This window comes from Lemur catta, chromosome X, assembly GCF_020740605.2.
Source record: "Lemur catta isolate mLemCat1 chromosome X, mLemCat1.pri, whole genome shotgun sequence".
NCBI classification, from domain to species: Eukaryota; Metazoa; Chordata; class Mammalia; order Primates; family Lemuridae; genus Lemur; species Lemur catta.
Window position 1 is genome coordinate 45,570,484 of NC_059155.1, and position 14,102 is coordinate 45,584,585.

General features: G+C 47.1%; 1 protein-coding gene across 1 annotated transcript; it reads right to left on the minus strand.

Annotated features, from left to right (window-relative positions):
* Nucleotides 1–12,931: 12,931 nt before the first annotated feature.
* Nucleotides 12,932–13,851, minus strand: LOC123628425 (protein FAM236D-like). Its single transcript, XM_045538137.1, has 3 exons — nt 13,664–13,851; nt 13,310–13,473; nt 12,932–13,079 (listed from the first exon to the last, which is right to left on the minus strand). The coding sequence occupies exons 1-3, from the start codon at nt 13,838–13,840 to the stop codon at nt 13,052–13,054; spliced, it is 369 nt and encodes a 122-aa protein (XP_045394093.1). The 5' UTR covers nt 13,841–13,851; the 3' UTR covers nt 12,932–13,051.
* Between the last annotated feature and the right edge of the window lie 251 nt (nt 13,852–14,102).

Consider the following 14,102-nt stretch of genomic DNA (forward strand, 5'->3'; position numbering starts at 1 on the left):
GTTTCTTGGTCTGGGGAAGACTTAAGTGGGCACTAGTGCTTTATCTCCAACCATTTGGTTGTTTCCAGGTCAGGGGAAGGCTCCACATGATCCCCTGGGTCTTGTGGGGAGTCTGGCCAGGGATTTGGGCTTTTCTGTGGATTGTGCCCCCTGCAGTGCTATGGCTCCAGCTAGTCTCCTCGGCATTCGCATGCCCACTGATCGCAGCACAGAGCAGCCACCAACAACCAGGTGCCAGACACTGTGATCAGTGCGCCTACATTTTGTCTCCAATTCATCCCAGGTTGTTCAGCTCTCCTGCCACTCCCTGTGGTTCCTGTGGGATGGGACCAGAGGGGACCTCCCTTGAAGATTCCCACACTGGTAGACAGATTGTAAATCCACCTCCAATTCTCTCCTCCCACCTCAGAGATTATGAGTTTGGGGAAATTCTCTGTGACTGGCATCATGCCGGCTTTGGTGACGGGGTGGTACAGTCTAAGATGACAGTTCCTCTTACCGGTTGTGGCGTCTCCCAGTTTTGTGAGCCCAGGGATTTTCTTCGCTTCTCCCCCGAGATATGGTGAATTCAGGGTGGTGTCCTTGTCTTTGGTGAATTTCTGGTTGTCCTTTTGTAGGGAGAGTGATGCTGTGGGTTCTTCTCTTCTGCCATCTTCCTGACATCACTGCTCCTATTTACCCCTGTTTCTAAATATATGGAAAGCAAGACTGAGAAAAGGTGCAGGGATTTGCCCCCAAGATTCTATCCTGAGATCCTAACCTATGTGTGCATGACCCAAAAGCTGTGCAATGACTTGGACCCATGGCAGGCTATAGGCCAACAGTAAGGCCCCTTCATACCTGCCTCCTCCTACGCATACAGGGAAAAAAGTATGTAGTGAAACTAGCCCCCTTTTGTCCTTGGAGGAGAGTGCCTACTTCAAACCCCACAAGGCAAGGTATTGTAGAAGAAGAGGCATGATAATGGGCCTGCCACACAGAACACTGTAGTGAGGGTCAGGAGATCTGGGGGCTGGGAACAGACCGCCCCAACGGTGACTTTGGCTAAGTAATTGACTCTCTCCTACTCACCTCTCTAAAAACAAAATGACAGTTCTGAGCTTCTGTTGCAAGTGTTGGAGAGGTGGGTTCTTTGACTGCAGCTGAGATCAAAGGGAAGGGGGTATGATATACCTCAAGCAATCATTTCAGCATCCCGTAACCCTCCTCACTGCAAGCTTTCAGTCTTAGCAGCTATTGCTAGCATCATCATGATTGTCATGCAAATGACTGCTGCTAGAGCATCTGAGGGCAAATGGCATCCAAAGCATATCGCAAAGGACCCGATCTCTAGGAAGCTGATGAGTGTTGGTTCTGGGCCTGGTACACCACCAGCTGCTCTGTGGAGGGGGAATCCCATGTAATTCTCACAGCCCTTCTGTGATGCAGAGGCTGTTATTCCTGTTAGTCTCTGGACTCATTCCCCCAAAAGGGTAACAACATCGGTCCTTCTCAGCCACTCAGGAATGCTGTGAACAGTAATGAGAAAGCTCCTGACAGCCACCCTGGGAGCTATGAAAGTGAAGGGCATGATACATGTCCAACTAATTACTCAGCCAGGCAATTGCAGAAGAAGCAGAGCTGTCCATATGAGACAATTGGTCACTGTTATTACTACTAATTACTGAATGCCGATTGGTGATACTATTCCCAGTGGAGTTCCAAATGCCACCCCCAAAAATCATAGCTCTTATCCTCACAGGAGATATGGGAATTCACCATTACTAGGGGCCAGGTTTTGTCTGGCACTCCCCTACACGTTTTATGCCATTTAGTCCTCACAGCAAGTAAATAATATGAGTCTAGCTCCTGCCTCTGGGAGGAGACAGTTTGCATTCCCCTCACAATCCCTAGACGACATTGATGAGTAAGTAAGTCAAAGCCGAAGCTTCCCAATCCATGCTCCATGGTGCGTACCACCAGTGGTTTATGGTGTCCCTGAAATACAGGTCTTGTCTGTTCTTGAGTGGCCATTCAGGGCCTGGGGAACCCGCCTGCGTTCACATCGATGTTTCATACAAATATTACCCAACGTGGTTAAGAACCACCGATTTTTGAGCCCTACCCTTTGAGCCCGCACCAAACATCAAAGCATAAATGTGTTACTGTGTATGTAAAAAACAAAAACAGAGCTGAATGTGTATCAGCCTCCTGAATGGGATAGAATTCTGTTTGTTTCCTTTGCAGCTGCAGAGGACGTGCAAGGTAGATTCTCACCAACCCATCGGCTAAATGAATTTTAGCAGAGTCCAAGTCCAGACCTGACTTCTTCAGCCTTTCATTGAATTCTCCTCCCCCACCACCTGTGATCCCTATCTTGGTCGATGGTACCTGAAGGCCATAAGTCACTCCAGCCAGAAAGCTGAGGGTCACCCTTGGCCCCTCTCTGGTCCTTGCCCTAGGCCTACCTCTAGCCTCACTCAGCACCATCCCATCCATCCTAAGAAAAACATCTCTGGAATCATGCCACTACCCTCCAGCCCCTCTTCCACTGCTTTTTCCCACAAATTACAGAACCCCAGGAGTGAGCTAGTGAGAGTAGTTCTGTGGGTTAAACTTCTCCATCTGCCTGTCTGTTGCCTGAGATGGAGACTAGGAGTGTCCATCTTCAAGCAAGAGAATGAACAAAACTGACTGGCAGGGTCATGGAAAGAAGGAAAGCCCATGTTGGCCCTCACTGGCGTGATCTCAGTACATTTCTCAAACTGGAGTTGCAGGAAAACCAAGTCCCTTTATGGAATCAGTGCAGGGAGTATGGGTCAACCTTTTGTGAGAGCAGTTTGCGAGAGTGTGCTCTACCTAAGGAGACCCGAAGTATTCTGATTGTTCTCAAGAGTACTCTGGAGACCCGAGCAATTACTCAGGTGACCATGGGGAGCAATGGGTGATGGGGACAGAAGATGCAGTCTTCTTTTTTCTCCTTCCTCTTTTTTCTATTTTTAATATTTATTTTTATTTTTATGTCTACGGCCATACCATCCTGAACATGCCCGATCTCACCTTTTTATTTTTAAATATTATGGGTATATAACATATAGATAATAGTTGTATATCTTTATAGGGTACATGTGATGTTTTGATACAGGCATTCAATGTGAATTAATCAAATCAGGGTAACTGGGGTATCCATCACCTCAGGCATTTATCATTTCTTTGTGTTAGGAACATCCCAATTCCACTCTTTCAGTTATTTTAAAGTGTACCCTAACTTACTGTTGACTACAGTCACGTTGTTGCACTATCAAATATTGCTCATCCTATCTTACTCTCACTACGTTGTCGCAGGCATTCACCATCCCCACTTTATCCCCAACTCCCCCCTACCTTTCCCAGCCTCTGGTAACCATCATTCTACTCTCTGTCCCCAGGAGATCAATTGTTTTTAGCTCCCACATATGAGTGAAAACATGGGAGATTAGTCTTTCTGTGCTCGGCTTATTTCACTTAACATCATGTTCTCCAGTTCCATCCATGTTGTTGCAAATGGCAGGATTTCATTCTTTTATGGGGTATATATATAATATTCCATTGTGCCCATGTACCACAATTTCTTTATCCATTCATCCCCTGATGGACACTTACCTTGATTCCAAAACTTGGCTATTGTGAATAGTACTGCAATAAACATGGGAGCGCAGATATCTTTTGATGTACCCAGTTCCCCTCTTTTGGATATCTACCTAGCAGTGAGATTGTTGGGTCACGAGGAGTTCTATTTTCCATTTCTTGAGGAACCCACATACTATTGTCCATAGTGGTTGCACTAATTTACAGTCCCACCGATAGTACACGAGGGTTCCCCTTTCTCCACATCCTCATCAGCATTCGTTATTGCCTGTCTTTTGGATAAAAGCCATTTTAACAGGGGTGAGGGGATATCTCATTGTAGTTTTGACTTGCATTTCTCTGATGACTAATGATGTTGAGCATTTTTTCATATACCTGTTTGCCATTTGCATGTCTTCTTTTGAGAAATGTCTATTCAGATCCGTTGTCCATTTTTTAATCAGAATGTTTGAGTGTTTTCCTATTGAGTTCTTGGAGCTCCTTATATATTCTAGCTATTAATCTCTTGCCAGATGGGTAGTTTGCAAATATTTTCTCCCATTCTGTGGGTCGTCTCTTCATTTTGTTTTTTTTTTTAATTGTAGAATATTACATGGTTACAAATGTTTAGGTTACATATATTGCCTTTGCTCCGCCCAAGTCAGAGCTAGAAGTGTGTCCATCCCACAGACGGTGTGTACCACACCCATTAGGTGTGAATATACCCATCCCCTCTTCCCCACCCCCCCCATCACCTGCCCGACACCCGATGAACATTACTACTGTATGTGCACATAAATGTTGATCAATTAATACCAATTTGATGGTGAGTGCATGTGGTGCTTGTTTGTACCAGAGCTCCATTATATGCTATTTTTTCCCTTGCTTCTCTTAGGATCTTTTCTTTATCTGTGACATTGGCAGCTTGACTACTATTTTTTTGAATTTCAAAATGTTAAGGGTATACAAATGTTTTTGGTTACATGGATCACTTTTATAGTGCCTGAGTCATGATTATAAGTGTGCCCATCACCCAAATAATGCCCATTGCTCCCATTAGGTAGATTTTTGCCCCTCTCCTCCTCCTCCCCACTCCCCCCTGGTTGATTTCCACTGAGTTTTACTCCCCTGTGTGCACATGTGTGCTCATCAGTTAGTTTCGGGACTCCATTATCAAATGCCTGGAGGTAGTCTTGTTTCAGTTAAATCTGCTTTGTGTTCTATGACCTTCTTGTACCTGAGTATTGATGTCTTCCTCTAGGTTTGGACAGTTCTCTCTTATTATTTCCTTGAATAAACTTTCTACCCCAATAGCTATCTGTCTATCTCTCTCCCTCTCTGTCTCTCCACCTCCCCCTTTCTCTCTGTCTCCCTTAACCAATAACTCTTAGCTTTGTCCTTCTGTGGCTGTTTTCTAGATCTTACAGGCATGCATCCTTCTTTTTTATTCTTTTTTTCTTTTTTCTCTTGTGACTGAGTATTTTCAAACAGCCTGTCTTCAAGCTCACTAATTCATTCTTCTGCTTGGTCAATTCTGCTACTGAGAGACTCTGATGCATTTTTCAGTTTGTGAATTGAAGTCTTGAGCTCCAGGATTTCTACTTGATATTTTTTAAATAAAATATCTTTGTTAAATTGCTCTGATAGGCCTCTGAATTCCTTCTCTGTGTTGTCTTAAAGTTCATTGAGCTTCTTTAGGACAGACATTTTGAATTCTTTATCTGAAATATTCCATATCTCCATCATTCCAGGATGGATCACTGGTTCCTTACTTAGTTTGTTTGGTGAGGTCATGTTTTCCTGGAGGCTCTTGATGCTTGCGGATGTTTGTCAATGTCTGGACATTGAAGAGTTAGGTATTTATTTTAATCTTTGTGGTCTGGGCTTGCTTGAACCCACCCTTCTTGAGGCTTTCCAGATAATCAGTGGGAATTGAGAGTTGTGATTTAAGTCTTTGGTCACTGCAGCCGTATCAGCACTGGGAGTGCCCCAAGCCCAGTAGTGTTGTGACTCTTGCAGACTCCTGGTGGTACCGCCTTGTTGGGCTTGGGTAAGATACGGGAGAATTCTCAGGATCACCAGGCAAAATCTCTCACTCTCTTCCCTCACTCTCTCTGCTGGGCTGCTGGAGTTGGGGAAGGAGTGATATGGGCACTCCCTGGTGGCCGCTCATACCAGGTCACACCTGAAGCTGGCCCAGTGTCATCCAAAGCCCATGGTGACTGTTGCCTGGCTATGTCTGATGTTTATTCAGACCCCAGGGGTTCTTCAGTCAGCAGGTGGTGAATCCTGCCAGGACTCAGTTCTTCCCTTCAGGGCAGCATGTTTCCTTCTGGCCCAGGGTGGGTCCAGAAATGCCATCTAGGTACTAAGGCCTGGACGCAGGGGCTTCAGGAGCCTGCTTGGTACCTTCTTTTACTGTGGCTGAGCTGGTACCAAAACAAAGTCCTCTGAACCCTTCCTTTTCCTTTCCCCAAGTGCAAGAAGACTGTGCCTGAGCCACACTGCCTGTAGTTGGGGGAGGGGTGACATAGGCACTGGCTTGGCCATCACTGCTGGTGTCTCACTGGGTCATGTGCAGCCCAAGTCCACTGGCTTTGAGCCAGCACAGCTGCAGGAATTGCCTTGCCCAAGGACTGCGGCCTTTGTGGCCTGACTGCCTTATGAACTTAGTCCAGTTTCCAGGCTGCTTTTTGGCTACCCAGAACTAGGGTTTAGGGGTGGAGGATTTCCCTCTGGTCTGGCTGGTCTGATTGCTCCCTCCATGTGCACCAGCAGAGTTCTGCCCTGTGCTGTGTTTCCCTGTGCCAGGGAAGCCATGTGTTTCGATGCAAAGTCCTGTGATGACTTCACTCTCCCTCCCCCGGGCACACACATTCTCCACTTGGCGTGCTGGCATGGCACTGCCAGGGTGATGGGGAAGGTGTGGCATAGGCAGTGCAAGATTGTCTTTTCTGCCCTCTTCAGTGCCTCTTTCCTTGATGTAATGTAAAAACCAGGTAGAATATTTGCTCACCTGATTATTGGTTCTTCTGAAGGTGCTTGCTTGCATGGATAGTTGTTGAATTTGTTTGTGCAGAGGGACAATCGCTGGAGGTTTCTATTCTATTCATCTTGCTCTGCCACACCCCTCCAGGTGCAGTTTTTGCCCCATTGGGTTACACCATCATTTTATCAGCGGAAACAATCCTCCACTTAGATGCAGCATGAGAGGAGATTGCACAGTTTGTGGTGGGAACTGTCTCCAGGTGTCCCGTTACCTGGGAACCTCGACACCTGTAATGTTTTAGCTTTGTAGCATGTGGAAATGCAAGTACAGTGCCCCCATCCCTAAGAGCAAGGGCTGTGACTGACACACAGTAGATCAGGAACCCCCAGATTTCTAGTCAGGGCAGTGGCTCTTAGATTGCATCCACGTCATGGAAGGGACCTTGCCTCAGATCAACCAGGGACTGGATGCTGGCTCTGTCCTGTGCTGTTGGTGTGACCTCAGGAGGGAGATCACACCACTCACCTTGATTTGGATGACGGGAGACTAAAAAAAGAACATGTGAAGCCCCTGTAACACAGTGCGCTGTGTAACGTTTGTCAGAGCTGAGGACAAATGTTGGTACCTTCCTAAGGTTGCCCGGGATTCATGGGAATACAGCACCAGAGACGAAGAGGGTGGCTGAAGCAGAAAAAACTAGCTTAATATCTCTTGCTCACTCGTAAACTCCAATGATCTATTCACCAGTAGCGCTGGGTGATCCTGGAGGGGTGGGGAATTTGCTGACTCCGCACCCTCTCCTGAGGCACTGCCCACTTTGCTCACATACCCGAGACATCCCCCAGGCACAGGGATTGTCAGGTGATGTGGTTGGCAGTGGAGGTGGAAGTGTAAGCAAAGGAGGAGAGCTCAGAATCTGGGCAGAGTCTTGTTTCAGAAACAAAGGTGGAAAACTGATGACCCATGCTTTTCCCTACTGCTGACCTGTCTGTCCTCTTCCTGCACGTGGTTGGCCTGTCTGCTCAGACAGTCATCATGCAATGAGTAACGGGGCTTCTCTTGACATGCACACGTGTCTTCTTTTGTTCTGTGTGGCAATAACAGAATGCATGAGACTGGGTAATTTATAAACAAAAAAAGACTTATTTGGAGCATGGATCAGCAGGCTTGGAAGTTCCAGGGCATGGCCCTGGCTTCTGGCGAGGGCTTCCATGCTGTGTCATAACATGGTGCAGAAGGTCAAAGGGGAAGCAGACACGTGCAAAGAGAGAAAACTCGAGGAGCATCCTGGCCTTATAACAACCTACTCTCTTGCGAATTAACTTATTCCCATGATAGCTAGTCCAGTCTCGCCAGTGTGAGAACTCACTCACTACCCTGAGAAGGGCACCAATTCACTCACAAGGGCAGAGCCCTTGTGACCCAAACAACCTCCCACTAGGCCTCACCTCCCAACACCACCATATCGGGGATCAAGTTTGAACATAAATTTTGGTGGGGACAAACTATATCCAAACTATCACAACAAGTTCACTTGTTTCTAATCATGGCTGACAGTAAGGGGAGGCATGTTGGACACTTTTCAGCTGAATCAGAGACCTCTACAGCCAGAGAAGGATCAGGAGGCTTAAGATCTTGGCAATGAGCTTTTCAATATGACACCAAAACACAGGCAACTAAAGCAAAATCAAACAAGTGGGACTACATCAAACTAAAAATCTTCTGCACAGCGAAGGAAACTATCAACAAACTGAAAAATCAGCCTATGTGTAGTAGTCAGGGTTCTCCAGACAGACAGAACCAGTAGGATATAGATAGATGGATAGATAGACAGATGGATGAGAGGGCATTTATTAGAGGAGTTGGCTCACACAATTATGGAAGCTGAGAAGCCCCACAACAGGCCGTCTGTCTGCAAGCTGAAGACCCTGGGGTACTGATAGTATGGCTCAACCCCAGTCTGAAGGCCTCAGAACCGGGGAAGCCAATGGTGTAACTTCATTCTGAGACCAAGTGCCTGAGATCCTGAGGGCCCACTGGTCTAAGGTCTGGAGTCCAAAGGCCAGGGGGTCTGGAGTTGCTGTCCAAGGACAGAAGAGGAAGTGAGTATCCCAGGTCCAGGAGATAGACCAAAATATTTGCCTTTTCTCTGTTTGTGTTCTCTCTAGTCCCCCAGCAGATTGGATGGTGCCCACTCACACATTGAGGGTGGATCTTTGCCACCTAGTCCACTCAGACTCAAATGTCAATCTCCTCTGGAAACAACCTTGCAGACACACCCCAAAATAATGCTTTCCCAAGTGTCTAGGTATTCCTTAATCTAGACAAGTTGACCATCACACTATGGAATGGGAGAAAATATTTGTCCCCCCATGTATCTGATAAGGGACTAATGTCCAAAAAAATGTAAGGAACTCAAGAGCAAAAACCCCCAATAACCCAATGTTTAAAATGGGCAAAGGACTTGAACAGACATTTTTTTCAAAGAACACATGCAGATGGTCAACAGGTATATGAAAAGGTGCTCAAGAACTAAGCATCAGGGAAACACAAATCCAAACCACAATGAGATATCACCTCACAACACTGAGGGTGACTATTAACAAAAAGATAAGAGGTAAGTATTGGCAAGTGTGTGTAGAAAAAGGAACCCTTGTACACTGTTGATGGGGAGGTAAATTGGTACACCCATTATGGAAAACAGTACAGGGGTTCCTTAAAAATTGAAAATAGAACTACCTTATGATCCAGCAATCCCTCTTCTGGGTATATACCCAAAGGAAATGAAATCAGTACCTTGAAGAGGTATCTGCACTCCCGTGTTCATTGCAGCATTATTCACAACAGCCAAGATGGGAAAACAACCTAAGTGCCCGTCAATGCACGAATGGATAAAGAATGTTTATAGCAGCACAGTTCACAATCGCAAAGATGTGGAAACCACCCAAGTGCCCATCAATACATGAGTGGATGAATAAAATGTGGTATATGTATACCATGGAGTATTACTCAGCTATAAGAAATAATGGGGATATAGAATCTCTTATGTTCTCCTGGATAGAGTTGGAACCCATTCTACCAAGAACGGAAAAATAAGCACCACATGTACTCACCAGCAAGTTGGTTTCCCTGATCATCACCTAAGAGCACATTTGGGAATAACACTAATCGCGGGTCGGGCAGATGTGCTGGGGGGGGAAGGGATGGGGGTATACCTACATAATGAGTGTGATGCGCACTGTCTGGGGAATGGACACACTTGAAGTTCTGACTCGGGGCGGGGGGTGGGGGGAAAGGGCAATATAGGTAACCTAAACTTTTGTACCCCCATAATATGCTGACATAATAAAAACATAAAGACTATTGAATAAGATAAAAAATGTAATATATGTGTACACACACACACACACACACACACACACACACACAGAGGAATATTTTCCAACCATGAAAAAGAAAGGAATCCTGACATTTGCAACATGAATGAACCTAGAGAACTTTATGCTAAGTGAAATAAGCCAGATACAGAAAGACATACCACATGATCTCACTTATATGTGGAATGTAAAAGAGCCAAATTCACAGAAGCAGTGACTATTCTGTACAATAAATGTATCGTATGTTCACAGATCTTTATATAATTTATAGTATGTATATTAAATATCTATTACATGATAAATAATATAGGTAGTATAATGATATATAAATTATATATGAATATATGTATATATGACATACAATATTATATATGCATACTTATATACAGGTAATAATACTGTACCATATACTTGAAATTTTCCAAGGGAGTACATCTTAAGTGTTCTCACCACACACACACACACACACACACACACACACACACACACACACGCAAATGGTGACTGTGAGGTGAGGTGATGGATGTGTTAGTTAGCTTGATCGTAGTAGTCATTTCACAGTGTACACTTATTTCAAATCATCATATTGTAAACCTCCAATATACATGATTTTTATTTGTTAATTACACCTCAAGAAAGCTGGGGAGGAGGGCGCGAGGAACCCTGTACAGCTAGAAGAACATGACTTCCTGAAAACGCAGGCATCTAGGTCTGCAAGTGCTGTGTCCAAAGAGGAGGAAGGACTTCCCTGGATCAGGCAGAGAGCTCAAGTTCCCCTAGGCTGGTTAGAACAGGGATGTTAGTGGCAGGTGTACAGCAAATCCCCTGTCCGTGTGGGGCTGGCAGAGTAAAGCATCTTCTGCTGTGAGGCTGCAGAGTCCACAGGCCTGTGTGAAGGGGGAGGCAGGGAAGTCCTCATGGTCCACCAAAGCCAAGAGTGCCTGAGGTGGACGATGACAGGGAGAGGTCAAATCAGCAGCAGAGGTATTCCTTTCAGGAGACCATGTACAGTGCTGTGTGTGGGTGTCAGTCGGCATCTGGCGGGTAGTGGGCAGATGGTTCTGGGCAAAGAAGACTTGGACAGTGTTACAGTCAGATTGGAGAACCCCAGACATGGTGGGGTTGTACCAGGGGAGAGGAGCAGAGGCGTGGGCTCCTTGCTGCCAAGTCCTGCTACATTGAATCCCATCTCTGCCGCTTGGGTTGCAAGTGTGACTGCTGGGTTTGTGCCCTGTGTTTATTCACCAGGTTTCTCCACTTCATTTCATGTTTCAACATATATTCACTTTCTAAACACACACAAGCACGGGCACACACACAAGTACAAGCACACCCATGCCCATGCATGCTTTGACTCTCTCTGACATCCTCATATGTATGCAATGGCTAAGGTCGTGGTTGTGACAACAGCTAAAATGCAAAGGAACAACACTGAACAGGCCCTCCAGCCCCAGGGAGTTGGAACCCTGCTTCTCTTTTGGACATGGCTGAACCCCACGATGTGAAGTCGCAGCCCCTTTTTGAGAAGCAGCATCACGGAGCTGAGCTTCCCTACTGACTTAAGTCCCAGCTCGGGAGGACAGGGGTGTGGTGAGGAGACAGGTAGTACCCGGGCCATCAAAAACGCTGCAGAGACACCCGGTCTAAAGAACTCTATCACACTACGATTAACAGCTTCATCTGTTCTGTGCCTGTGGGTCCCACCTTCCTGTTCTCCAGGTATATAGGAAAAGAGCTATGGAACTTTGAAATTCTGTTGCCTACCAGAACCCTACCCCACCTGGATTTCATCTGTGCTCAAAAGAGAGTGGACCTCTGAACAACTAAAGGGTGATTAATTCACACAGCAGGCCATGTCCGAGCGCTGCTCCCTCTCTTGGCTTTACATAGAGGGCTACACACGTTGGGGGAGGAAGGAGAGAATATTTGGGTGTTCCTGTGCCCTAGTTACGTTTTTTGATATGAAAAGGCACACCCTGACAGAAGAGGACAAGACAATGTGAAAACGGAAGCACACACTGGACTGATGCAGCCACAAGCAAAGGAATGCCACCAGCCACCAGAAGCTGGAAGAAGGGAAGAAATTCTCCTATTGAACCTTTGGGGGAGTGTAGTCCTGGTGTCATTCGGATTTTGGCCCAGTGAAATTTATGATGAACTGCTGGCCTCTAGAACTCTGAGAGAATAAATTTCTATTGTTTTAAGCCAAAAAATAAAAAATAAATAAATAAAAGGCACATCCTATATCATTGTCCATTGTCCTGGTGAATCTTGGTGTTGCAGTTTCTGGGAGGGTCTCTGCCGCGTTGCTAAGTTAAAGGGACAAATATACTCTAACACCCGCCCCCACCCCTATAGACTTTTCCTGCAGGTATTATGTTGCAGTGCATATAAAGGTCACCTTAGGAATTCCAAAAAAAAAAAAAAAAAAAGGAAAGAAAGAAAGAAAGAAAAGAAAAGCCCTTATCATATGAGAAGGAACAATTTGCAGTTGGAGACCAGCTGGTCTGTGGGAAGGGTTCTGTCTTGCGGTGGGTTTGGGGTGCTTGGGAGCTCTCTATAAGGTTAGGGGTCAAAGACCTTTCTTTAAAACCCACAGATTCTACCCGCACGTGGCCGTCACCCTCCCCATGTAAACACTGCCCAGTTTTTGTCAGCTATGAAGACTGTGTACATTGCTGGGGCGGGGGTGGGGAGAGAGATGCTATTTCTTCCTTCCTCATTCCTGCATATGAGTGCCCCATCAGGGTCAGAGCTGTCAGCTGCGGGAAATTCACTGATGGCTGGCCACAGCCCATTGCAAGCAGGACTGGGGGACAAGCAGCACAGCCTCAAGGAGGAGGCCGGACAGCCTCCCTCCACAGCCTCACCACCACAGCCTCACTCCGCAGCCCCACCACCGCCAAAGCCGATCACCCCCAATTGACCGGAGGCTGGGGTCAGTGTTGAGAGTTACATCAAATACCATGAAGCAAAACTGGTCAAGCATGCCAGCATTTATTTCAGGCCCAGCAACGGAGACACCGTGGAAAGCAGCGGCATGAGGCAACAGAGAGGGCTTGATCACCGTTCATGGCTCTGTGTCTGCGGCTCCGTGGTCTCAGTTTTCGAGCGTCTGGTATCCTCCCCTAGAGAGGAGAGCAGAGTGATGAGTGGACTCTGGGGAGCCCTGGGGAATTCAGGCCTGGCCTGGCGTTCCCTTGGTGGAAGAGGAAGGAGCGGCAGGTGTGCTTGGCTGCGCGCAGAGAGAGAGAGAGAGAGACAGAGAGAGAGAGAGAGAGAGACAGAGAGACAGAGAGAGAGAGAGAGAGAGAGAGAGAGAGAGAGAGAGAGGCAGAGGATGGCTCTGAGCTCTCACCTGAAGGACCTGGTGAAACATGCCAGGGCTCTCTGGAACCGGCTCCTCCAAGACTCTCGCAGAAGAGCAGGCTCTCTGGGCGAGCCTGTGCCTCCGGATGGGTTCTCCGTGGTGTCAGAGAAAACAACACATTCCGCAGGGTCCTTATGCGGGCCTTTCACAATCTGCATGGTAGAGGAAATACCCTCATCCTAATGGCCCCTCTCAACCCCTGGCCTCCATTAGCTCATTCGGCAACTGTTAATGTGCATCCCAGGCCCTGTCCCAGGGGCTGGGGGTGCAGCAGTGGACTGCACAGACCAACCTCCACCTCCCCGAGGACATTTCACGACAATGGAGGGCCATCGGACTCACCAGCTCAACAGGTGGAAGGAAGGGAGTGAAGATCATGGCTCCAGGAGTGTGTGATGTGCCCGTAGTGATCAACAGGACTTCCTTGAAGAGCCCAGCGAAGTTCTTCTCTCTGCTGGTTACAAGGAGGCCAAAGCCCTGCCCCCTCCACACTCCTTCAGCCCCTCTTCCGCCACCCATGCTTCCTCCCTCCCTCGGCCCAGGGCCCAGTGCAGTGTGTTGCAGCAGCAGTGGATACATTTCTGGTATGTCACATCCCGTCCGTTCCCACTGCCTCTTACTCCCACCCCTCCAATCTCTCTCTCCTTTTGTTCTTTCCCATGGCCCTCCCAGCAGGCTCAAGCCAGCTTTCTGCTTGCTGAACAGAGAAAGTAGAGGTGTTCAGGGAGACGGTGAGTTGTCATTTGGCGGGGATACCGCAGACAGTGGCGTCCTCGTGGGT

What these genes read in the sequence shown, in the direction of transcription:
- LOC123628425 (XM_045538137.1), bottom strand. Translation starts at nt 13,840, where the DNA reads ATGGGTGGCGGAAGAGGGGCTGAAGGAGTGTGGAGGGGGCAGGGCTTT. An exon ending in TCCTTCCACCTGTTGAGCTG is followed by an intron (nt 13,474 to 13,663) that starts GTGAGTCCGATG and finishes TCTACCATGCAG; the next exon opens with ATTGTGAAAGGCCCGCATAA. An exon ending in TGTTTCACCAGGTCCTTCAG is followed by an intron (nt 13,080 to 13,309) that starts GTGAGAGCTCAG and finishes TCTCCTCTCTAG; the next exon opens with GGGAGGATACCAGACGCTCG.